The sequence below is a fragment of the Volvox carteri genome, assembly GCF_000143455.1.
Source record: "Volvox carteri f. nagariensis unplaced genomic scaffold VOLCAscaffold_23, whole genome shotgun sequence".
NCBI lineage: Eukaryota > Viridiplantae > Chlorophyta > Chlorophyceae > Chlamydomonadales > Volvocaceae > Volvox > Volvox carteri.
This window is the reverse complement of record NW_003307566.1, coordinates 306,999-332,609: the sequence shown is the minus strand read 5'-3', so window position 1 is coordinate 332,609 and position 25,611 is coordinate 306,999. Positions and strand designations below refer to the sequence as shown.

Genomic DNA, 25,611 nt, shown 5'->3' with positions numbered 1-25,611 from the left:
CGGAAAAACAAGATCCTTGGACATCTCATCTTAAAGTACCGGATAGGTCAAATAAGGCTGACAGAGACAGCAAAAGAGAAAGGACTGAGGAATGGAGGGGATCTGACTTGCAAGGGGAAAACGCGCGCTCCGTTTGCTACAAGCGCAAACCACCAAGTACGAGCTCTTTAAGTTTACAGGCCCAGCGGCTCAACAACATGGCCGTGCATACTAAGTTCCAGCCCTGCACCATGCCGTTACCCCTCAACCGGCTTTTTACGTCAACTATAGCCCTTGCAGCAAAGGTGCGCCAGTCAAGCGACCGAGTAAGCCGGGCATGCGACGCATCCATTTTTTCACACAAAACTTCACGCCACGCGAAAACGTACTGTAAGCGTCGTTGTTTCCTTAAGAACAGCAAAGCAGCTATACTAAAAGTCTGACTTTCCTTAGCGTGTACATGTTCGAGCGCCTAGGTAACCAAAAAAGCACTAAGCTGTGCCGCTGATGGCGTGCTGCTGCAGATCCCTACGCCGAGGTTTGTCATCCCCATCACGCAACGGATGTGCCAGCCTTTCCACCATCGTTCCAACGCGTCACCACCGTCATCACCACCACCACCATCCTGTAGTCACACATATACACGCACCACACAACACCACTTCCCCCCCAATGCTCTTCAGGGCCATTTTTTGCATAGGGGCCCTCTCCCCCCTCGTCGGCCTCATCCAGTTCGTAGGAATCCCCACTACCACCCGCCCACCCGCCACCACCCAACCAGCATCCAGCGCAGCCAGGAAACGCAACCCATCCCGCTAAAAGCCAGACCCACATTGCGCCTTTGGCTTCTTCCGGTATCGACGGCCCCCTGCCCTCCTACCTGCAGCCCGCTGCTGCTGTCCTTCTCCTTCTCCTCCTCCTCCTCACCCTCTCCCGCCTGCTATTACATGCTATAGTACTTAATTACGCTACTACCACCGCCACCATCGCCACCACCACGACAATAGGTATGATAAACTTCCGTTCTCCAACCAAAACCACCGCGGCCACCAGACGCTGTACAGCAACAGCAAAAGGGCAGAACGGGAGTTGTACGGCGACCCCTCCTCCTCACAGCTCCCGGAGCACCGTGGTGGGCCTTATGTACTCCAGCAGAGTGTTATCAGCTCCGGGATTAAACCTAAAGCTCTCCGACAGGAACTGCTGTTTGCGGCCCCGTGTTAGGGCTGCCAGTGCGGCGTCCCGCGCCTCTGAAGCGGTTCGCACGTTGTTGGACGCAAAGACCAGCTTGCCCTCGAAGAACATGAGGAACATGGGAACCGTACGGAAGCCGTACTTGTCCTGCAACGTGTTGCCCTCGCTGGCATCCACCTTGTATATCTGTCGTCGCATGTCGTCCCGTGGGGCCGGTGTACCGACAGGTACCGGGGGGCACACGCAAGCACACATTGGTTTCGCTCACCACATATTCGTAAACAACAGCTCAACCAGCATGCCCGTGATACTCCACCCTACTACTCCACCAAGGTGGTGTCGGTTACACCATCACCCAAATTTCCCGTGGCACAAGGACCTGGAACAAAGACATGGTGAAAAACACACAAGACATACAGACAACAAGGCTGTAAAGTCTAATTACAAACACAGGTGTCACGAACACGAATTATGTCACCCCGTTACGAACGTAGTTGGTGGATGCTACCCGCCAGGTAGGGAAACCCCAGGTACAGGAGTGAAGTGTACCCACATATGTGTTTTTGGGTAGGAGGCCCCAGAAGGGGCGAGGTGGACCCTCTGGTGAACAGGGAATGTTTTCATTTCACCATGTCTTTGTTCCAGGGGTCCCCACGGCGCCCACACCTACACTGTTTCCCGTACCTTTATCCGAGCGCTCTCGCTGCCACTCCGCGCCGCCCCTTCCTCCACAAACTGCCCATGGGCCGCTTCAATCTGCGCCTCCACCCGTGCGCACACCGGGTTCCAATCCGCCAAGACACAGAGCACGATGAGCGTGTCGGAGGGCGCCGTCTGACCAAGGACCTGCGACTCAAGGTCTCGGAGTCGCATGTACGGCAGCTTCATGCGCCTGCGGGCGGTTAGGTGTTGGTTGGCATGGTGTAGAGGGAGTTGTGAGAAGATGTGGCGCGAAGCCGTTTCTAAGAATTTTTGACCAAAATCCATGAGACGTCGGGCATTTCAACCAAGTCCCAAGGCCCCGGCCTCATCAGCTTGACACACAAGCGCTTCCTATGTGATTCCCTCTCCCTCCAACCCCAAAGCCCCCCTCCACGCCTGGTCTCTCTTCCCCCACCTTCGCCATCTACCAACCAGTAGCCCCCAGGACTCTCCACATTCCCCACAACCCCATCCCGCACACAAAACCCCTTACTAAAACCCCTGAACCCCCACCTGGCCTTATACTTGAACTCGACCGGCCGCAAAGCATTAGCAAACCGCTGCTGCGTCTTGCTCAGCTCCGGGCTCCCGTAATCCTCCAACCGCCCACAACTGCTGCCGCCCGCCAAACTCCCGCCCCCTGCTCCTCCTCCCCCCGCACCTGCACCTCCTCCCCCCGCTAACGCCCCAGCAGATGCCGACCGAGCTGTTCCGTACAGCACCCGGCCCGAGCCACCCAGTCCCGAGACGCTGCTAGTGCTTGTGCTGCTAAGCCCCAGCGTGTCAATCTGGCCCAGGCGGGCGTCCAGATTCCTGAGGTCGGTGACGGTAGAGGCCAGTGCGCAAGAGGGGTCCATGCGGCGAAGGGCTTTCTTCAGGGAGCCCACACCCGGTCGCTCCGTCTCCACCGCGTGGGGCCCGGGGGACACGTAGACACTGCCCAATGTCTGCGGTTTTGTGGAGCATAAGAGGTTGAGAAAGGGATGAGATGATTGGTGAGGTGGTTGGCGAGGTGTGTCGGTAGATGAGATGGGCGTGATGGGCAGGAGAAATGAATGAGCGTGGTGGAGATGAAAGGTGAAGTGGTGACGGCTAACCACGCTGCTCCAGACATCTACTACGTTGGCGCCGCGTTTTGACGTACGACATGTCTTCCCCACGTACAACGTGCATCACGCACGTCTCGTGCACCTTTCCCCCGCCTAACACACAAGACGTCTCACTTGTCAGGTCCTGCTCGCGGCTCAGATCATTAAACTGCACCTCTCTTGTTTTCTTCGTATGATTTTTTCATATGATTTTCCCCTTCCCTTTCCTTCCCCTCCCCTCCCCTCCCCTCCGCGCACTCACCTGTTGCCGCTGCCGAATGGCGGCCACATCCAGCTCCAATTTGCCCCCTGGCTGGCTGCTCACCACCTTGGCGGTATAAGGCCCCTCTGCACGCCGCGGTGACTCCCCGCACTGCCACTCCCGTACACAGTCCGCAGCTCGGAATGCTGCCACGATGTTCTGTCGGTTGGTAAACCGAATCGTCAGATTCGCTGATGCCTCCAACCTGAGCGTTAGGGAAACGTACGGGCTATGGTTTTCGCTCGTGGAACGAGGCCGCAGAAGGAAGGGCGGAGGTTCCTCATCGCGGAGAGGGAGAGGGCTGTGGGGAGAGGGGGGAGGTTGCCAAGCCTCTGACGTTTCTTGCCGCCAGCCAGCCGACGGCTAGTGGTGGGGCCTTGTTGCTTGTTCGTGGGCGCGATTTCCCACCCTGCTGCGCACTGGTATCCACCCCTCGGACTGGGGAGTTTTATGTCCACATTTTTTGTGTGATCCCCCGTTCCTTTGGCCCGTCCTCCCGGAATTCCATCGCCCGCAACTCACGTGATGGCCTCATTGCTCGTGCGGGGGAATTTCCCTCGATCCACCACATTTCCCTTTTTGTCGGATAGCGTATAGCCTGCTTCTGTGACCACAAGCCTGCAAGGGTAGTGCGTGAAGTAGGCTAGGCTCTGGAAGGGGAAGTGCTGGGCAGCGCGTCGGGGGATGGGGGTACAAATTCCCAGCACCAAGGCGCGAGGCCTAGGTCCGATGGAGCGCAGTATCGAGGCTGCGCAGAGGTTGATGCTGTCACAGCTGAGGAGTAACATAAGGCATTTTGAAACACATGTGCACTGCTGTATGCCATCCTGACAGCGCGATGTGGCCGTGGCATCATCCCTTGCGGCCATGATCCTGAACACTTACCAAGGCTTTCCCGTTGGATAGTAAACAAACCCAACTCCTTGTGCGTTGAATGAGGCTAGGATTTCCGACGATTTTGAATCACTGAAGAACGTTATAATCTGGCCGCCAGACTGCTTACAGACAATGACAGCTATGTTGCCACTCTGATAGAAGATGGTCCCATCCCCTGTTGACGGGTTTGTCTTATCAAGGTCGGAAATGGCCACATTCGCTGCAACGCGGCCTGACGTTGAAGGCTCATGCTTATCCAAAGCCATTGTACTTTACAGAGCCAAGCCTTATAGACAGTGAAAAACGCAAGCCACAATTTACCACCATGCTCGAAGGCATGTACGACGGCAGTTTGGCACAAATCCACTCGACAAGTGCTCAAATAAGCACGTCGACATAGTCTATTGTGATAGCTGCTTAGGTTAAGCCAATATGATGACAATCTCTTCACCACCCGGTCACGGCACTTCGTCGGTAGCTTTTCCTAGCCTACGTCCAAATCCCTTACAGCTTCGAAACGCAGTTATTTGCTCCAGGCATATACGACAGTTGACATCGGCAAAATCCAATGGTCTGGAACTAAACACTAATGGGACGAGCATTGCGCAAAAACTAGCCTTTGGCCGCAACCGACTATCGAGTACGGTCCACACCAGCAGTCCAGGATAAACGGGACGCCCGCTTGCAGCGGAGCCGTCCTCCTCTTCACGAACTTCACACCGTTCTGCCCCTCGCGAGGCACTACGGTAACCCACACTCCCTTCCATCGCCCGGAAATGGAAAAAAGAGAAACGCACCCCTTCACAAGCCAAATTCATCCCCCCACACTCAACATAAACCATGCGCAACCTCGTCTGCACTGCGTAGCCAGGCCCAACCTGCCATCCATCCTAAGCTCCTTCCCATCCTCCAACCTCCAGCAACCTGCTCATCCACCCAACCCCATCCTTTGTCGCCATGGCGCGCCCAGCAAAACGCCTCCCAGCCAACGCCCGGCAGAGTGAAAAGGCCGCCATGCGCATGCTTCGGTAGTTCACGAACTCATCCCTCAGCAGCACAGAGTCACGTGGTTTCCACATGGCCTAGGACAGGTCCAAGGATAGAATCAAACCGCAATCCATTGGGCCTGGAGAACGCCGTGTTTCCATGGCAACAGTGTTCCTTGCAGCATCCACCACTTCCTCAATTTGCCGCCGAGACACCCGTCTGGAACGTGTAGTCGCTGGTTTCCCGGTCCAGCAGATAGAACAGCCGCTCCTGCAATTGCCACGCCACCCAGCCAGGGGTTACAGGGAAAGCGAGTCAAGGCGAGACCCAGGCATGACCGCAACCTCTATCCGGGAGGTGCCAGATGCGACATGTGAAAAGTGCTTGCGAGTGGCAGACTGGACAAGGGAGCTGCAGGAACCGAACACAGCGCAAGGGCCACGCCCCGAGTAAGGCCATACAGCGAGGAAGAATCGTAAAGACAGCAAAACCTGTCGAACACGACATGCAAAACTGACGTGGAGGTTTTCTTCCCACGGCAGTCAAGGCAAAGCAAACAGGGCAAGCTCCCAGGTAGAAACCACCTTAGGGTTTCTTTCTACTCCTGCTGATGAATAGCCGTGCATCTCAACCCGTTCCTGGCCCCCTATCTTGAAACACCCTTATCTCTTGCACCGCGGTAACGGATATGGAAGCAGTCAATGCGCAGGCGGAGCTTCAGCTCGGGCAGAGGCCACCCCACCTGCGACGCCGGAATGCGGCCCACGACTTTAATCCCCATCAAGTCAGGCATGTAGAGCGGGATGTGCTGCACCACGCCACCGCACTCCGGGTAGACGTTATAGATCTTGAAGGAGCTTCGAATGCCCTTGTGGTAACGGGCAATGCAGACGCCGCGGTAAATCGTAACCTTGCGCTCCGCCTCTGGGAGCATCATGCGGACCTCTAAGATGTCCCCGGCTCGGAAATCCGGCAGCGGCCGTGCTCGCCGTATTCGCTCAGTCTGCTCCCGCTCCAAGATTTGCATGAGAAAACCCATGCGCTTTCTGATATGCTTCCGGCGCTGAAGCACACGTGTTGGCGTCCAAGGCGTGTACAACGCAGGAGTCCCCGTGGGCCGCTGCAATAGAGTAGGGACTAGCTGGTACGGCCGAGTGGGTGGTCGTAGGTCGCGGACCACAGCAGTTGGCATCATTGGTTGCTGCAGACTGAGGTCAGGAGTCCCCTCTGCGAGCACAGTAGGGCTCATGCTGGAGCTGACTTGAGCGATCGATGAATCTGTTTGCTCGGTTGTGACACCGAAGGTATGCGGCGTATGTCCGTCACCTTGCACGCCCTTGTTGGCATCCACCGGTGTGCCCGCTCCGTGGCTTAATGTTCGCCAATACTGCAAGATAACATTGGAGACATAATTTATCTTTTTAACTCTAACTGCTGCAATATGCACTGGAGTTGACGATGATGCGGCGTAATGACTCAAAATTCGGGCTCCTAAAATTGTTGAAACTACACCAAACATGACAGCCGAATAGGCGGTAGCCTTGACGATAGGCGAGCGAGCTTAAACGTGAAGCTTGACCGTGTTGCGCCCGCTCTACACGCGATGTAAAAGGGTAAAGCCCTTTAGGCCAGTGCAGGACAGATAAATGAACATATATCTTGTTTTGCTTTCTGCGTCTTTGACACTCCAGGATTGTTGAAGGCAGTTGCCGACATGACGGATGGGGCCAATGAAAATCACGGAGTATGATTCCATGTGGCGCTCAGGTTTGCTATTCTTGTAATAACACATCTATATGTAGCGCTTGTAATAAACAAATTCATATTACCCTATCCGCTTCGTGGTCTTCAGTTAGACTTGTTCTGTGCAGTCCTTTTTGTCTCGCATAAGGCCAATTCGCGTTGCGGAGCAGGCGCAACGTCCTCTGTGGAACGATGCGATAGCATTATTGAAGAGGAGGCGCCGCTGGGGGCGCGGCGAGCGGATATGGCGAACGAAGGAGTCTTGGCCGCTCTGGAGAAGGAATTTCGGCCGCTCCTGGCACCAAAGCTACTTGCGGAGGCTAAGGCTGCACAAGTCGTATGGGCACGGGTGAAAGGTTATCCAGCGTGGCCCGTAAGTTTTCGGTAATGGAGTCTCTCAGGGGGGCGTTAGCAAAGCGCGCTGGCCTTCCGCGTTTGACCTCCATTGTTTTGATGAGGAGATGTTGTGCATTGAATCTAGACATCAGTCCTTGCCCGCGGACCTGCAGGCACAAGTCCTGACTGAAGCTGCGGCATTGCGCCGCAAGGATCTGGGCCAGGAGCGCCACAGCAAGGGGAACAGTGTTCCGGTCATGTTCTTTGGTACAGTTGAGGTTGCCTGGGTCAAGGATGCTGATGTTGTGGACTTCAAGGAGGGCTTGTACCAGGGCTTCTTCGACCGGAAGACAAAGCATTTTCGCCTCGCACTGGAACAGGTAAAACGCTTGCGTCCTCTTGTTGATCATCTTGTATTTGCATCCTTTTCACCAGGTCGTTTTGTTTGGTTTGGGGTTGTATAGGATTTGGGTTCTTGACTCAAGCGCGAATGAATGAACGTCTAGTTTCGCAAGGGGTGTCAACTGCCCTCAGCAGTAGAGGCACACGACACTGTTTTTCTCCGTTCCTTGCTGTCAGGTTTGCGAGTACTTGGCGCTTGACCGGAAACGGAAGGCGCCACCGAAGTGGTGGTGCAAACCTCCGTCTAATGGTAAGCTTGTTGTCTAAGCGTTCATGCTGGCGATGGTAGGGATACAGGTTTGGAGCACCTCGTGTTGGGACAGCGCTGGGACGTCCGTAGGGCGCCCCGTGGGTCACACTTCCGGGCTGTTTCTTTGGGGCCTTCGGTGTATGGAGAAAGGAGTTCCGAAGAGGGATATGATTGGCCTTTGGCTTATACATGTCGGTGTTCTTGTCGCTCTATGGTGATGGGGGAGAGCGACGTCGCTGGAGTAACGCCAGCTGATTTTCCGCGGGTTGCAAGACCGCAACTTCATATTGCAAGGGTGGCTGAATGGGGCCGTGGAGTAACAACATAAGGGACTGGCAGGCAACAGACACATCTATCCATATCCCCGTCGCAGGCCTTGATGAGCAGTCGGACGGTCCGTCGCCAAAGCTGGTCTCGGCGTCTGGCAATGGCGCTGCGAAGGGTGCAGGGCAGCGGCAGGACGCATCCAAGAGTTCCCGCCAGCGCGCTATAGCACCTGAGTCTGGCAGCGGCACTTCCTCAGGAGAGGATGAAGCTCATGCGGCGCATGCTTCTGGGAGGAAGGGGTCAGCGAAGCCTGCAGGTGGAAAAGAAGCAGCTGGGGGTAAGCCGGTCAAGGAGGCAGCTGCTACTGGCCTTCCGGCTAAGCTCCGTGATACCTCAGCCGGACGCGTGCCGCGGGAGAACGGCTCCACGGCTGCGTCAACCAACACCGCAGCCCAGGCGCAGGCAAAGAAGCCGCCTACGGCGCCGCAGGCAGCTGCTAGTCGACAGCAAGTGCTGGTCAAGGAGTCAAACCCGGCTGGGGACGCGGCAAGGGAAGTGAAGGATACTCGTCAGGGCGCATCCGCAGCCAATTCCGAAGGGAGAGCCCCGCCACCACCCCCGCAACAGCGGTTAAGGTCAAGCGCCGGGGCCTCTTCCGCCTCCGTTAAGGCGGGCGATGCTGGCCTGCCTCCACGGAAGCGTGTTAAGGTCGAAGCTGGTGCAGGAGCGGTGGTTGGCCCCACGGCGGCTTCCGCGAGCAGTCTACCGCCGCCACCTGTAGTTGCGGCAAAGCGGACGGCTTCGGTCGGGGATGATGCGTGCGAACTTGGTGCTGTCTGTACTAATGAAGTTGACGTCCTGAAGCTTCCAGCGGAGATCCGCCGCCTCGCGGGTATCCGCCTGCCTGCACTCCCCAAGAAGCCAGGGGCGAGAGTAGAAGAGTCATCGCGGGAGCAACCTCTTCCCAAGACGGAGCATGCCGCAGCTTTAAATGTAGCCAACGGGCCCGCCACGGCATCTAAACGTGCATCAGCTGTTGGCGAGAATGCCGGCATGGAGCTACGCTCTACTCGGCCCAAACGGACGAGCAGCGCTGCCGGGGCTAACCAGCCTGCCGGCGGGCGCTCCACTGAAGCTGGTCAGAAGAAGCGAAGCAGGGGCCGTAGCTCTAGTGGGGAGTCATCTCAATCTGCTGCGTCATCTGACGGCCAGGAAGAGGAGGAGGATAAGGAGGGGCAGAGCAGCGGAGAGGAAGATGATACCGACGCGGCAGCTTGCAGTAGCAGCAGCGGTAGCAGCAGCGACGAGGAAAGCAGCGCAAGTGAGGAAGTTAGCGACGATGATACGGCGATTGCCGCTGCAAGGCGGAGTGGCAGGGGCGGAGTTGCGCAATCGCATCGAAAAGCTTTGCGGTCAAAGTCGCTTTCGCAACCGCCGCCTGCAAGGGACCGTAGAGGGGAGAAGCAGCGGCGGCTTGCGCGCCTTGCAGCGCCTGAGCCTGCGAACCGGCGAACAAGCTCCCGCCTTGCACGGAAGCCCCCAGAGGCTGCCCCGTCGAAGAAGGCCATCAATGAAGACTCGGATACCGCTGACAGTGGCGATCCGAGCGACGAGGCTAGCGATAGCGACAGTGACGAGGGTGGGGGCGGGGAGGATGAGCGGAGTAGTTCGGAAGCGGCCAACAGCAGCAGTAGCAGCAGTGGTGAGAGCGACAGCGATGACGAGGTGACCGCTAAGGAGTCTGGCGGTAGCGGTGATGTCGGTATCAAGCAACGCCTGCGCACGCGGGCAGTGCAGGCCGCGCATGTGCGGCCGCAACGTGCTCCCGCTTTACAGAAGGCTTCAGCGGGCCCATCTTCGCAACCTCCGATTCGGGAGGCGAGCCAGCCTGCGGACCAGCTTGCAAAGGCTAGCACAGGTCGAGCGGATCGACATGTTGACACTCCGGACGATGACAAAGGGGCCCAGCGGCGCCAGGGCAGTGGCAGCGTCTTAGCTCCCCCGCCCAGGGCTATTCCTCTGGAGCTCCGCCGTCTCCAGACCAGTCCGTCGTCGGGGATCCAAGCGGTGGATACAAACGAGCCACGCACGCTGAGAGACCGGTCATCCCCTGCTCAGAGGACCCTAGCCTCAACTGGGGTCACTCCAACGCAGACCGCGACGGCGGGCGCCTCGGCTGGTTTTAAACGTGGTGAGGAGCGCGTGTCAGAGGACGGCAGCGGGACCAGCATGTCCCGTGTTGTCGAGCGTTCAATGTCGCCAGAGCATCGTAGGGATGGCCAGAAGACAAGCTCTGAGGCTGAGGCGAAGATGCCGCCCAGGCCTGCACGATCGCAAGTTGTCGACGGACGCAGCAGCAAGGCCGGCTCGGTGGCCGGCTCCGCATCTCCTCCACCCGCGCCAATGCCTGGGGTCGTGCCCGTTCGGAAAAAGCCGGCGTCCTTGGGGGTTCCCAGCACAGCAAGATCGGCGGGACAGGTCGGCGCCCGGCAGCTACCGGCCATCACGCCTGCAAAGGCTGTGCTGCGCAGCTTGACGTCCATGGGTGATGGGCTGCCGTCAAGTACAATGCATGCAAGCGGGTGCGGGGGGACCTCTGCCGCAGGGGCATTGATAATGCCGATTGCAGTTTGTGTTCCCAAGAAGCCATCTACCGGGCCGCCGACCCGGAGACTCGTGGAGCCGAGTCTTGAAGCCTCTGCCTTCTCAACAGGTATGCCTGACGTGGTGTCCGTGGATTGTGATGCGGACGCCAAGCATGCGTCATCGCCAGACATTGCAGCAGCGGGTGCCGTGGATGCTGGGGACGGCTATCTTCCACGATCGCCAGATGTGTCAGCAAAAGTCTCAGGAATGCGGATGCTGGAGGAGGGATTGGCAGGGGACAGGCAGGGAGTTGCAATGGATGAGCAGCAGCAAGTCGAGCTACTGGTGCATTTGCAGCTGGGGCCGGCAGAGCATTGCGCAGAGCATGACCGGGGGCAGGCTATGCCTTTGGCGGACGAACGGGCTAGCTCTGCCGATGCGGAACATGGTTTTGAACATGGGACGGTGCCTGGAGCCGAAGCCACCGAGGCCACGAAGGATCTCGCTAAGCAGATGCAGCGGCAAGCGCCTGAGCAATGCGAGGCCCCTGAAGCTGCAGTCCGGTGCATACAGCCAAGGCTGGAGCTCGATGTCAATCTTGCGGCGAAGCTGGAGCAGCAGGACCAGGTTGACCATCAACCTAGCTCATGCTGTCAGCAGACGCTAACGAACACCCTTACGGATCCCGTCGAGCAAGCGGCGGCCTTGACCTCGCGGAGCTCCGTTGTCCACGACCAGGAGAATGAACCAGTGAATCGCTCACCAGCACGTGCACTGTCAGCACCGGCGCAGCTGCAGCAGGTTGCCGCGGTGCAGGCGGCTTCTGCACTGGGGCCGCAGGTACGCAGCAGCCCTGGATCGCCCATTCATGACGAGGTGCTGCTTTCGGATGAGCAGCTACCGGATCAGGGTGAAGCCATGGCGGAGCACGACGGGTACGCTTTGCCGCCAGAAGAGCGACTCACACTTGGCTCCAGCGGCGGCATCAGGGGCTCGGCTTGCTTGAGACAGGTCGCCGTGGCCGATTCAGAGGCAGCGCGCGAGGCTCCGACCATGGCCAGCCCTAGTCTCGCCGCCCCTTTTCCGCCACTAGAAGGCCACGGCGCTGTGTCGGCGCCGCCGGCCTGCGCTGGAAGCCGCGCAAGCAGTGAAGCCGGGTGTGGCGATGGCGCGCCTGCGGGCGTGTCGGGTGCAAGCTGTAGCGCCACGTTATGGGGTGGAGACGACGACGCAGCCGCTCGTGCACGCGCGATGGAGCTGGAGGAGCTCGGAGAGGTGGCAGCCGCGCTTGCCGACCTACAGCAGGCCGAGGTTCCGCGGCCGGCCGCGGAACTTCGGCCTGCTTCCCATCCAGCAGCTAGCCAGCTGCCGGCCGCCCTCCAGGCGGACTCGCTGCTTATAGACCGCTCGCGGAGTCGAGGGTCACGAGGCTTGCCGCACAGCTCAGGCAGCCAGGGCAACCTGGTAGCTTCAGAATCGCTTGTATCAGAGGTTTTCAGGTGGCCGCAGGTATGCCGGGACGCAGGCTCCTGGTGCTGATCTGGCTTAAGATCTTACAGTCGTGCCGAAATGCACATCTACGTTCTCCAGGGTGTTTGCTTACAGAATAAGGCTTCTGTATGTAGTGTACTTGGCTCATAACCCTGTCATATTTGTTTTGCCTGCAGCCCGAGCCCCTCTTGCCGGCCCAGGACCAGTCGTTTGCGCTCCCGCGTGACTGGCTGGTGACAAGGCCGCCGCGATACGAGCCCATAAGACGCAACGTTTGGCTTTCGCGGAATAAGCCCAAGCGACTACCTAAGGTGAGAGGGCTTCTTAACGCATTGGGGTTGTAGATCCTTGAGCGGAAAGTGAAAGCAAGTTGCTCCTAGGAACGGGCCCACTGGCGTACATGGTTACTTCTGGCGCCGGACTGACGGTCACACCCTATCTTCCACCTCCCTTCACCTGCAGGACGAGATCAACATCTGCGCGTGTCGCCCGCCGCCGTTTGCAGCGCCGGGAGAGCTCCAGCGGATGGGCTGCGCACAGAACTGCCTCAATCGACTATCATCTGTCCTATGCGATGCCAAGGTCAGTCGCACATGTGCGTTGAGCCGCTTCCTACAGGCGGCTGTGCGTTGGCCCGCAGTATCCTGGGCTTCAATGGGATTAGTTTGTTTGCTTTATTTTAACCACCCATTTTTTTCGCAACTGTGATGACTGCTCCAAACCCTCTTTGTGGCGCGCAGCTTTGTCCTTGCGGCGAGCTTTGCAGCAACCGTTCCCTGCACCTGCTACGGCAACCCAAGACCGAGGTGTTTCTGACGGAGAATAGGGGCTGGGGCGTACGCACCATGGAACCGCTGTCCAAGGTGGGTTATATTACATGTTAAGATACACTGCGTTAGGATAAGGATGCTGAGCAAATTGTGGGCAGGCTTTGACTGTTAGATGTTTTTGCGCAGGGCGCCTTCATCATCGAGTACGCAGGGGAGGTCATTGACGACCGGGAGCTCGGGCGGCGCATGGAACATGCCCGAATGAACGGCGAGCCCCATTTCTACATAATGGAGCTGGCAGCAGGTGAGATGGATTCTAGCCACGTATTACGAAGTCTGTATGATACTAATTGCTGACGTAAGAGACAGTGAACAAGCTTACACAAGTGTTACCGGCCCTGTTGGCAGATATGCGCGTTTATACCCATGGCGCAAATATCTATGCTTTTGCGGGCCAAAGTCAAACGAGTCCTGGGCTAGAGCTGCGGGTAACCTCTGCTGCGGGCCCTGCGGTGTAGGACTTCAGGGTACATCCAGCATTTCCGTATTGCTCAACTGTTCACGTACGTAATGCCTTCCTGGGTTGACTTGGCTCCATTTTATTTTCACGTTATTTCGTTTTGGGGGATTATTATTGCTGCATGGTGGTTCTGACACGTGGGACCCTACGACGCGCTTACCTGGGCGTGCATTGAACTGGCCGCGTGTGGTGACCCTGCAGGGCTCTATATTGACGCTCGGCGCAAGGGCAATATAGCACGTCTCATCAACAGCAGCTGTGACCCCAACTGCGAGACGCAAAAATGGCACGATGCCTCCACCGGGGAGATCCGCGTTGGGATTTTTGCATCCCGTGACATCCCACCGGGCGAGGAACTTGTATACGATTACTTTTTTTCCACGTACGGCGCCATAAAGCAATCCGCAGCGTCATTTGTGTGCATGTGCGGCTCCAAGAACTGCAGGTACGAATTAGATCCAGAACTCCGTTTGCTGTGCTTCCGTCTTCATGATGTCGGAGATGATGGGGGGGGAGCATCAGCTATCCACTTGATCCTGTTCACCGTCTGTTCGTTCCCGTCAGACATCTGCAGCTTTCGTAGTGACATGGTTGCTTCTGAGATTTAGTGGTAGTTGATTCGATTGGCATGTAACTGCTTAAGACGTGCATCCCGACTTCCCCTGCCTACGCTCTCAGGGGCACCATGGACCTTCATCCGGAAAAGCGTCGCGACCTGGGACGCCGCGTGGAGGTCTTCTGGGACGCCGACGGGCAGTATTATCGCGCCGTGATCGTTGCCTACCACCCTACCAGCAAGAAGCACACTGTCATGTACGAGGACGGTGGGACCGAGAAGCTCAGCCTGGACGAGGTGCCGCACAGGTGGGCTGCGCAGAGCCTAGCTTGCCGTTAGCGCATCAGGGTGCTAAGTAAACGTTTCTGGTATGTTTCTGTGATCCTTCAGGTGGATGGACGATGACCAACCGCGGACATCTGCGCAACAGCCTGAGTTGCCGCACGGCGGGCCTAGCGGGGATGCGCAGACTGTGGTTGCGGATCCGCCACAATCCCAGCCTCAACCGCAGCAGCGGCTGGGTATGCAGACACCTGAAGTTGAGCTCCCGCAGCAGCGGCTACAGGAGGTTTCGGCGGTGGACGACGAGTTGGCAGATGTGCTCCCCGGAGGCCGCAGCGTTCCAATCGCAGCGGTACCCTCACAAGTGCCGCCACGCCCACTCATACCCATAGATCAGCGCTGTCTACTGCCGCCACTTGGCAGCACTTCCGTAGAGGTAGTCGGCATCCAAAGCCATGGCCAGGTGGGTAAGCACAGGCAACCGGGGTCGGAGCTGCATCTGCCGTTGAAGAAGAGGCCTCGAATGGTGCAGCACCTTACTCTGTCAGCTCACCAGTACGCTGGCCTCCAGCCGTCGCCGCTGTCGAACACCCTTGGCACGTCAATTAGGGCTGGGGAAACCGTCCAAGAGGCTACGCAACCGCAAACAAGCGGCGGCAGTGCAGGTGCTGTCGTCCTCCCGGTGTCGGGACACAACCGCTATTCCATTGGCGGGGCCGACAGTGCCGATGGCGAGCCGAATGGTCTGAGCGCCCGGACTAGTGCTAGGCGCGAGTCCAGCGTTACGGCCAGCGGACGCATCTCCAGCGTCGCGGCAGATGAAGATGATCTGAACGAGGATCTGGATTCCCTGTTAGAAGCTGCAGAGGCTGTAGCAGCGCTTCGCACGGCACCCATCAGCAATCCCGCGGCCCTGCACGCGCAGCACGAGGCGATGTTGCCGCTACAGCCTCGCCGCGTGCGAAGCGGATCTTTGGCGGCAGCTGGTCTGGGCACCGTGGCCATGGTTCTGACAGCGAAGGCAGCCTCACCGCGACACCTGGCCGCCGTGCAGCGTTCCGGCCCACCGAATGGTCTGCCTCCTCACGGCGGCAGCCGTCCTAGCGCCACTACCGCGCCCCACCCGAGTAGCAGCAGCTCGGGCTTTATACCCCATCAGGCAGGGGGCTGCAGACAGCACCCGGCTGGCAATGGTAGCGGCCACCATACCAGTGATGGCGGGGTTGGTGGGCTGTACGAGTCTTATCAACATCAGTCGCATGGAAGGAATCGGCGCTTGAGCGGCGAACATGACGGCGGCACCGGTCCGGCTTCGTGGAATCGTGGGAAGAACGGTAACGGATCACATTGTAGCGGCGACGTTAACAGAGAGGGTCTATTATGGAAGCTTGTGGGGATTGAGAAACCTAAGGACTTGTTGCCGCTGTTTTCTGGCGAGTGCGAGAAGTCGCGCAATGGAGGTGTCAAGGGCAGAGCTGCCAGCAGCGCTTGGATTCCGCCCACACACCCGTATGATAAGCTCTTACGCGCGTTGGAGGCTTCGGAGCTCTTGCCGCATGCGGATCAGCTCAGGTTGTTTGCACACCAGCATAGCCAACAACAGCAACTGCAGCAACACCAACAGCCGCAGCATCAGCAACTACAACAACACCAACAACCACCGCAGCAGATACAGTCCCCGCCGCCGCAGCAGCAGCAGCAGCGCGTCCACCAGCAGCAGCAGCCCCAGGTGCAGCCGCAGCCGACCCAGCAAGCCAAGCCAACGCCGCCGCTGCCGCCGCCGCAGCAGCAGCAACAACACGCCAGCAGTTCAAGTGGTTCCGCGATCGCTGCGGAAGCCCTGGCACTGTCCGCTTGGCACCAACACGCACAACAGCACGCACAACAGCAGACTTCAAACGGGAATTTATTGGCGACCCATGGGTTGGATAGTGGGTCAGTGGCGGCGCTCCTCCATCACGCACAGCAGCAGCAAGCCGCGGCAGCGGCTGCCGCGGCAGCAGCTGCTGTAGCAGCGTCCAGTGGGCAATTGCATCACTTTCATTCGCTCCAAAGTCAAGGGTCACATCCTGCGGCGATAGCGGCGGCTGGATCTGGCACAGCTGGTTTGTCCAGTCGTCTTTCGGGTCAGCAGCCTTTGGCGGCAGCGACGGCAGCGGTGTCCCACTGGCAGCAGCGTGTTCACGCGCAGCCTGGTTCTATAATACAGGATCTGTTTCAGATGTACGTTGCACATCATGCGACAGGATCGCACCCCGTCCTGGCCGTAGCTGGCACAACAACGGTGGGCGGTCCAAAGGTCTGAGGTGCTGCAAGCTGGCAATCCCAAACGACCAGGGCCTGGGTGCCGTCCTAGTTGCTAATGTGCACTGTGCAGGCTGCTGGCCGTGCCGACTCTTCCGCATCGTCGCATGCGTGCATTGCGTTTTAACAGGCATTTCGGTCCACCTGCTTCGCTTTTCGCCGTGTTTGGAAGACTTTTCAATGTTTGTACCCCTAAGGTTTAGGCTGGCCTGGAGGAGTTGCGCTGTATCTGCAGCCCGCTTCACTGAGCTCTGGGCAGGAGCGGCGCGTGCGAGCTTGTGTTTATGTCTTGACGCCTGTCACGGATTAAGTATTTGGATGGCGTGTGTCTTGACCGTGGTACGATGACGAGGACAACAACAATTGCAGCGGTTAAGACGGCGGCAGTAGAACGGACGAGGGCAGTCAATATTGCTGCTGCGAGGCGGAATGTTGTCGGGCATACCGGGTCTGAATGGACGGCTGTGTGCACGCATTGATGCTGCGTATCGACGTCCAGATCAGCTATGGGCAACAGGGCATCGCCGGCATTGGCGCGTGGCTGCTTTTGCTGACGATCCAAAAGCTCCGTAGTAGGCGGCAGCTCGCATGAGACTGGTGCCCCGGGAGAATCCTTGCAGCGCCTGTTGCTTCGACTGTGTAGTGGGAGTGCGCGGACCATAAGCGTTACATGTGTTCGTTGGAGGTGTGTTGACTTGTGACAAAGCACTAGGCGCTGTCTGAAGATCTTGACAGCGCCTTGCGCTGTTGTGAATGCTAAGACGCGGATCGTGTCACCGAGCAAAGGTACCGTCCAGACGGGCTCCTTCGCAGCCGGTTCCAGGCTCGCGCTTTCCTGAGTATGTACGCTTATCATTCCGTCAGGGATGTCCCACACGGATCCCAGCGCGGGGGCGTAGAAATTGCGACGCAGGACCAGGGCATGTTGATACACGATACGCAATTGCTGGTGGTACACGGCCATGGCTGAATGCATTATCATCGAATGCCAATGTCTCGTGTGTCTGTGCGTGTAGGCCATCTGCGGTTGTCTTGGACCGGATTTCCGTGGCTGGCTATTAGGCAGCTGCCCATGGTGGTGGGCATGTTGCGGTTTGGGTGCCTTATTGGGTAGGAGCCAGGCCAAATGTATACGTCTTTCATTGTTCGGTTGGGAGGGCTTCTGCAAGGCGAGAAGGCTTGCCCGTTGCATTTGTTGCTGCGTGGCGTAGCCCTTGATTTGGGTATGGAACTTGTGGAACCTGGGTTTATCCTCGTGAGGCCTCTTTTTTCTGTACAGAGGGGTTGGATTGGGGCTCTTGCTATCACTGGATCTGTGGTGTACTGGTGAAGTCTTTGTATTAGGAGAGTGTGCACTAAGTTTTTTCTTTGTATGTGCGAACGGTGTCGCCGTCAGGGTTCTGCGGCCTGAGAAGGTTAACCTGCGAAGCGCGTGGCTCCTGACCTGCATTTGTGCACTAAAAGGCGTGCTGCATTCGTGTGCAACCCCTTTGAGAATTGCGCCAAATGGTGCTAAAACTAACAGGCGCTAGGAGTTGCGACTTGTCGGTGGCTGTCCCTTTTTAAGCGCGCATTGGTGCTTTCTCTCAGATGTAACATTTCATTTTTTATTGAACATCATAATCTATCTCGCGTACAATCCCTGGCTCAACAGAAACACAGGCCAGGATATCATAAAACCATAAGGTCGCACTCAAGTCTTTCGGTCTCTTGTTATCTCCTGTTGCGTAATGAGAGATGGCGACAGAGGTAGTTTCTTAACAGAAAGGAGCTGTAAATCAGGTGCCAGCAGAGCAAGACCTCTGGTATCAATGGTATGGGGACAGCCTTCAGCGGCATCTCAGCATCGAGTAATTGTTTGTTGCTTTGGCGGTGGTCGACCATATATGGCGCTTGCATAACTTGGGCGCAGCGGGCTCATCGCATTACTAATAATGTCAGCGGGTGCTAAAGCTAAGTTCGTAAGGATGCGCAAGGACCTTCAAGGCAGTTTTCATTGTTGCTCAATCCACGCTCTTGTTTCAATGATCGTACAGCCCAGTCGCAGACCAGAAATGGCGGGTCATCGATTTCACACCAGCATTAGCGTAGTTGCGGGCTTTCCAACGTCTTTGGACTTGCCTTATCATTATAATAAATTAGGAGAGGAATACTTTCACAGCAGGAAATTCTGCTAGGTGGAACGCTTGCTTGCGTAGCTGCTCAGGAAAATGTCACGACGACGAACTGAGTTCGTTGAGCACCCTTACAAACCGTATCCAATACAGCAACAGTTCATGGAGGAGTTATACCAGACATTAGAGGATAGCGGTATCGGCCTCTTTGAGAGCCCCACAGGTGAGCTACGGCACCAGCTTCGACAGCCACGATGTAAGTGCTACAAAGCCTGACGAAGTTGAGCCAACCAGGAACTGGTAAAACCATTAGCATTATCTGTGGCGCACTTCATTGGCTGGAGGACTTCAGGCAGCGCTCCAAGGAAGCGGACGCTGTGCATGCAGCAGGTTGGAATTACTTTTCATCTACCTTCGCCCTTTCTCTCCACGTCCCTCTCCCTTGCTCACCGTCCATCAAGAGACGCATACCGGTACTACAGCTGCAACTTTCTATCCTCCCCCTCCTCTGCCTCCTTCAAGGCAGCGGCGCCGAGGACGATGACCCAGATTGGCTGCGGGCTCATCACACCACCACCGCCTCAACGTCCGTCGAACCTGAGCCTCATCCGTGGTTGAAGAGGCGTGGCCTGGCCAGGGGGGGTACTCGGCAACGTGTCGTCCAGCCTCACACTCTCTGGTACGGGGTGCTCGTTGGGGAAGAAGACCATTATACTGCCTCCAGGCTTAAAGACCATTGTAGAATGTAAAGGTCAAGGTCTCAGAAGATTAAAGGCGACCTACACGATTGCGGCGTTTTACAGGGGAGCACACGGACAACACCGTATTATGGGTAGCCCGGGGAGCCATTAACCTCACGGTTGGTAACTCAACTGCCGCCGCCGCCGCCGGGAGTTTTAGTTCATTCTGAGCTGAGCGCTCCCGAACAAGATTTTTGGTCTTAAACTGCCACGCTTACCTGTTTGTCGTTGCTCTTTCCTTTTGCCAAATATGGGTTTGATTTGGGTTTCCCCAATTTTTTACGGAGCTGTCAGCGCCTCACGACGAAACGATGTCACTGGGGAAGGCGGCTCTGGTGCGGCGGCGGCGGCGGCGGCAAACGGGGCCACAGCTGCTGGCCGCGGCGACGGCGGCGGCAGCGGCAAACTGGATGATGACGAGGCGGAGGACGGACAGTATTTACTGGCCCCCACGGCTGCAGACGCCGAGAGTGGAGGGACTCGAGACGGCGGCGGGAGCGGTGTGGGTATTCGGCGGGCTCGCGCCCGGGTGTTGCTGGGGTTAGAGGACGACAGCAGCAGTGACGGGGAGGGCGACGGCGGTACGGCAGACGACGTGCGGGCGGGTGCGTTGAAGGGATGCGTGTCGATGGGTTGTGTGTATGTGTATCTTCAAATTTTGTGATTCGCATGGCTGTCACACATTAAGCTCACGTGCATGACGTCTTGTACTTCAAAGTCCACATCCCGACGCTTGGAAAGTTCCTAATGGCGTTGAGGGAATAATGCGTTGGAGAGGGAAATGCGTCGAGCATGCCGAAGCGCGGGCAATTCGCTGGTTCAGCTGCTCGTGGGCATCCGTGCACTTCATCTGGGGAATGTGACTGTAATACTGGAGCCATTACCTGGGTCGGAAGCGTAAGTTCTTCTTACTCCACATATCTAACGGCGTTTGCTCCTGCTCCTGCTCCTGCTCCTGCTCCTGCTCCTGCTCCTGCTCCTGCTCCTGCTCCTGCTCCTGCTCCTGCTCCTGCTCCTGCTCCTGCTCCTGACGTTTACTGCTACTTCACTGCTCCATGTAACTACTGCTCCTCGCTGCCCCTGCTCCTGCTCCTGCTCCTGCTGCTGATTGCCACCACCACTGCCTGGTGACACCGGTGAAGCTCTCCGGGATCTGCGGGCCCCGCCGGCACCCCCCACACGGCGGCCCCAGATCTTCTTCGCCAGTCGGACACACAGCCAACTCGCTCAGTTTGTGGCGGAGCTGCGGCGGGTACGGTGGGAGGGAGGGAAGGGGGGAGAGAGGGAGGGATGGGGGTAAGGGAGGGAGGGATGGTTGGGGGGAAGGGAGGGATGGGGGGATAAGGGAGGGAGGGATGGGAGGGATGGAAGGATCTGAGGACCAAAACGGCTACTCTCATTGTGTCGCTGGGAAGAGTTGCTTGCGGCGAAGGCAGACAGACGGAGCCGCCTGCACAGGTGCCTGCATTCCTGCTGCCTAAACCTGGCTTTACCACAAAACGACTTTCGGCCCCTTATTCCTGTTCTTCGCGTTGTGGCCCACACGCCGCACCCCGCTTCTCCCGCTTTTTGTATTTCTTGTTCGCTTCACTATTTCTCTCCCCCTCCACTCTTTATCCCCTGCCCCTCCAACCCTCGTAACCAGAGTTATGTCCCTCCATCCTGCCATCCCTTCCCCCGCCCTGTTGCTCATATTCATCAGACCGGCTTTTCCTCCAGGCTCCGCCTTGTCTCGCTGGCCAGTCGGAGGGGGCTGTGTGTATACGAGCCCGTGGCGGCCCTGGGGGCGGCTGGGGTCATTGCGGAGCGGTGTACGGAGCTGCAGGTGCCCCTTGTGTGCTCGTGCTTGTGGTGTAACCATAACGGAGTTCTTTGCACTTGAGTGCTCCCCCTTGAGCGCCCGTTGTACTAAGTGCCACTTAATGTGCGGGAGATGGGGGGCTTCTTGTGTACCCCGATGTTCGTGGCGGTGTTTGTGTGATTTGTGAAAAAGATAGAGCGCGACGCGGGGCCTCCGCTATGCAGTGGTGGTCAGATGGCAGAGTGTCGTGGTCGATGATCAGTGGCATCAATAAGGAGGAGGAGGAGAATATAAAACCAGCTGGATCGGAAGGGGGCGGCGCAGCAGGTCTAGCAAATCGCAACCGCCCCGATTTTTCTGAGTCGTGACATCATCCTCGCATTGCCGTACTGTACTGCAAGCCGTACAGGAACGCAGCAAGGGCAGCAGTAGCAATACCAGCAAGGTGCGGAGGATTGCCGCTTGTGGCGCCGGTGGTAGTGGTGGCGGCGGCGGCACCTGCGAACGAGGAGGAGGAAGTGGATCTTGCTCGGGCGGAGGTTCGAGATGCCTCGACTCCGGTCGGGGTCCTGGCGGCGGCGGCGGCGGCGGCAGGGCTCGCGGCAGGTCCAGAAGAGACGCCGGCGGGGGCAGGGCCAGGGGCGGGGGCGGCTCGTGTCCCTATCTGGGTCCCTCCCTGGATACGGCGGAGGACTTTGCGGCGGCGGTGCTGGGCGAGCCGATGGATGTGGAGGTGAGGTGATGGTGACCCTTAATGCGTTGTTGTTGTTGTTGTTGTTGATGATGTTGATGTTGATGTTCTTAAGGGGTGCGGGTTGGCTGCTGGGAGGGGAGGTGCCACAACAAAGTGTGGATGAGTGTTGTGTGTGTGTGTGGATGTAGTGTTGTGTTACTCCTTGAGCGTTACTCTTCAAAACGTGTGGCGGCCGACTGGGTCGACTGGGTCGACTGGGCCGACTGGGTCGACTGGGCCGACTGGGAGGGGGATGAAGTGGACTCGGAGGAGGGACTGGAGGGGTGGGTGTGGGCGGGAGCGGGGTTTGGCGCACTCGGGGGTATAGCCTGAGGACGCCTACCTAACCCTACCTAACCTCCCGACCTGCCGACTACCGTGCAACCTACTCCCAAACCTACCTACCTGGTCTCTACAAGGCTATGGAGTCTTAGCCACGTCAAATCCGATTTCATGTATTGAATTGAATTGTTACAGAGTGGGAGGCTTCTGGGCCATTCTGGGCGATATCATTAGGCTTTAGACTTGATATATATTGGCAGACTTCCGCGCACCAAGCGACCTGCATCGGTGCCAAACAGGATTTGGGTCGTACCGGCCGCCGCCTGGGGTTGTGTCCGTACTACGGCAGTCGCTCGCTGCTGTCAGAGGCCGACATTGTGGCGCTGCCGTACAGCGCGCTTCTGTGCGAAGAGACCCGTGGGTCACTGGGTATTTGGCTGGAGGGCTCGGTCGTCATCTTTGACGAGGCGCACAACCTGGTGGACGCGGTGACGGGGACCCATGGATCGCAGCTTTCCCTGGAGCAACTGAAAACCGCCGTCAGGTTGTGTGTGTGTGTGCTTGTGTGTGTGTGCTTGTGTGTGTGTGTGCTTGTGTGTGTGTGTGCTTGTGTGTGTGTATGTGTGTGTGTGTGTGCTTGTGTGTGTGTATGTGTGTGTGTATGTGTGTGTGCTGGGACGTTTTAGGTGAGAAGACACAAGGGTGAACCCGCAGTCGTGAGCTGTTGGGTTGCGAGTGCTACGCAATGCCATAGAGGGTTCCACTGACACTCATTGGGGGTTAGGGACTAGCTTAACCTTTACACCCTCTCTCACACCCTCTCCCACACTCTCTCCCACACTCTCTCCCACACCCTCTCCCACACCCTCTCCCACACCCTCTCCCACACACTCTCCCACACCCTCTCCCACACACCCTCTCACACACTCTCTCACACCCTTACACCGGCACACTCACCCCACCATCCCTCCGACCTCTACCCGCCCTCCACGCACCCATCCCCGCCAGGCAGCTCTCCGCCTACTTCTCCCGCTTCCAGTCCCGACTCGCCCCGGCCAGTGCGCGGAACGTGCAGCTGGTGATGCGACTGGCAACCTCCCTGATGCGATGCCTGGAGCCGCAACTACCACAACCGTCACAACCGCAACCGCAGCCACAATTAAAGCTGCCACAAGCGCCACAATCGCAGCAGCAGCAGCAGCAGCACCACTCGCCACAGGCTGGCGGTTCTGGGGGTCATGGCGGTGGCAGCGATGGTGCTTTCGGAGTGGAGGTCCTAAGCACACATGATTTCCTGACTTCTACCCACCTGGACCACCTGAATCTGTTTCCCCTGCTCACCTGGGTTCGGGAGTCCCGACTGGTGATGAAGGTATGTATATATGTATGTATGTATGTATATATGTATGTATGTATGTATGTATGTGTGTGTAGAGGGGGCCCTCAACACCTCTCTATCGGGTCCTCTTGTGCAGGTCGCAGGGTACGACATGGCCGCGAGTACGGGGACCGCAGCGGCAGCCACTATCGTCGACGCTTCCGTGGACTTGTACGACGATGAGGCCGACGCTCGGTCAGCCACCCGGCCCAACCCTGCTGCAGCTGCCGCCAGTGGTGGCGGCGGCGGCTTCGGAGCCCGCCGCTCGTCGCTGTTCGCCTTGGTCTCCTTCCTTACTGCCCTCACGCATCCCAATGCGGATGGACGAATCGTCGTCTCGCGCGGGCCCCCTAGTGGCGGCGGCGGCAGTGCTACTGCCGCTGCCGCTGACGCTGCCTCCCTTCGCTATACCGTCCTCAACGCCGCCACGCAGTTTGCGTCCATCGTGAACTCCGCCAGGTCTGTCGTACTTGCCAGCGGCACGCTGTCGCCGGTCGAGGGGCTTATGGCGCAGCTGCTGCCCTGTGTGCCGCCGGATCGTGTACGGCACTTTTCATGCGGCCACGTGGTGCCGCGGGAGAATTTGCTGGCGCTGGTGGCGGCGCGGGGACCCACGGGTTTGGAGCTGGATTTGCGTCACGGCCGGCGGACGGACCCACGGGTCTGTGAGGAGGTTGGTTACGTGCCGTTGTGGGGTCCAGCTGCTCGTGTCCCTAAATGTGTGTTGGGTTAAGTGCCTTTCAAGCCTTTTGTAACCTCGAAGCCTTTTGTAGGCTCGAAGCTGCAAAGTCCAAACCCGCGCCACCGGGCGTATCTTGAGGAAGAGCAAACCCCTTCGTCGTGAGTTACGTGCCCCTAACCGGAACATGGACCTGACTGACAGCCACCTACCCCAGGCAACCCCTTCCTTTGCCTTTGCAACCCGCATCCGGTCTGTCCTGCAGCTCGGACGGCTCCTCGCCAACATCTGTACGGCAGTTCCATCGGGCATTGTCATATTCGCGCCGTCGTTTGCGTACCTCGACCAGGTGTGTGTATATGTTTGTATGTCTCTCTCTGTGTGTGTGCCTCTGTCGCAGACTCGCCACACAGCGCCTGACACAACTGCTAAAAGGTTAGGTGGTGCTATGGAGAGCAGCACCAGAGTGCGATAAATAGCTTAACGGGCATGAGCAGGCTCGGGGTACGTTGAGGACCTGAACACCCTCAACCGCCTAAACGAACCCGGGGGTCGCTCGCAGCTCGTCACCGCTTGGCGCCGTACGGACGTCTGGTCGGCACTGACCTCCCGCAAGCACGTATTTGTCGAGCCGCGATCCGCAGGGGAGGTGGAGGCCGTACTGACGGCGTACGGCACCGCCATCCAGCTAACCGCACAGCCGCTGCTGCCATCGCAAGCCGCCGCCGCCGTAACGCCACTCTCAGCTGGATCGGGGTCGGGGTCGGGGTCGGGGTCGGGCCGGCAGCCGAGCGGCGCAATCCTCCTTTGTGTAGTGGGGGGCAAGCTGAGTGAAGGCATCAACTTTGGGGATGAGCTCGGCAGGTGAGGTGGTGGGGAGGCTGGGGTTGCGGCGTTTGGGGCCGTGGCGGGTTGCTCCTAGTGGTGCAGGTGGTGTGTGGGTGGGCGGCATATCGGCCAGGTGTACGGCACCGTACACGACCACTATTGGGGCCCTATGGGGTGCCTCACCCCGGTTGATTCGTGAAGGCGCTGTCAGGGAATGTTCTGGGCCGGATAGGGTGCCGCGCGGGAAGCTGTCGTGTGACGTGGCACCCAGGTCGTAGGTACGGCACACACACAGAGGGAACTGTACGGCGTGGGTGACCCAAACGTAGCCCATAGAAGGAGGGGGGCCCCAACCCAAAGTTGGGGCTGAACAACTCCCGGGCTCTACCCTCCACATCCGCCAGGGGGCATGTGACCCCCCGATATTTCCCCCAAGGGTTCCGTGTCATGTGGATCCGGAA

At 58.2% G+C, this 25,611-nt stretch overlaps 4 protein-coding genes across 4 annotated transcripts; 2 read left to right on the top strand and 2 right to left on the bottom strand.

The window, feature by feature from the left end:
* Window positions 1-1,089: 1,089 nt before the first annotated feature.
* VOLCADRAFT_91846 (uncharacterized protein) lies at window positions 1,090-4,367 on the bottom strand (the record flags this gene model as incomplete). Its single annotated transcript, XM_002951261.1, has 6 exons — window positions 1,090-1,359; window positions 1,858-2,065; window positions 2,389-2,822; window positions 3,226-3,526; window positions 3,748-3,999; window positions 4,111-4,367. 6 exons carry the CDS (start codon window positions 4,365-4,367, stop codon window positions 1,090-1,092), a joined length of 1,722 nt encoding a protein of 573 aa, XP_002951307.1.
* A 916-nt stretch (window positions 4,368-5,283) lies between these two features.
* mrpL19 (mitochondrial ribosomal protein L19) lies at window positions 5,284-6,524 on the bottom strand (the record flags this gene model as incomplete). The annotated part of the gene is made up of 2 exons (XM_002951260.1): window positions 5,831-6,524; window positions 5,284-5,358 (listed from the first exon to the last, which is right to left on the bottom strand). The coding sequence occupies exons 1-2, from the start codon at window positions 6,335-6,337 to the stop codon at window positions 5,284-5,286; spliced, it is 582 nt and encodes a 193-aa protein (XP_002951306.1). The 5' UTR covers window positions 6,338-6,524.
* Window positions 6,525-7,075: 551 nt separating this feature from the next.
* On the top strand, window positions 7,076-17,689 carry VASHH1 (histone H3 Lys 36 methyltransferase/ASH1; the record flags this gene model as incomplete). Its single annotated transcript, XM_002951356.1, has 12 exons — window positions 7,076-7,204; window positions 7,341-7,547; window positions 7,747-7,819; window positions 8,193-12,181; window positions 12,340-12,474; window positions 12,626-12,745; window positions 12,904-13,026; window positions 13,120-13,237; window positions 13,655-13,898; window positions 14,132-14,317; window positions 14,400-16,020; window positions 17,095-17,689. The coding sequence occupies 12 exons, from the start codon at window positions 7,076-7,078 to the stop codon at window positions 17,185-17,187; spliced, it is 7,038 nt and encodes a 2,345-aa protein (XP_002951402.1). The 3' UTR covers window positions 17,188-17,689.
* Window positions 17,690-22,579: 4,890 nt separating this feature from the next.
* On the top strand, window positions 22,580-25,190 carry VOLCADRAFT_61293 (uncharacterized protein; the record flags this gene model as incomplete). The annotated part of the gene is made up of 7 exons (XM_002951355.1): window positions 22,580-22,809; window positions 23,274-23,399; window positions 23,517-23,734; window positions 23,844-24,316; window positions 24,588-24,671; window positions 24,885-25,052; window positions 25,110-25,190. Coding segments are annotated over 7 exons (1,380 nt in total), but the record flags the coding sequence as incomplete, so codon positions are not given.
* Window positions 25,191-25,611: the final 421 nt, after the last annotated feature.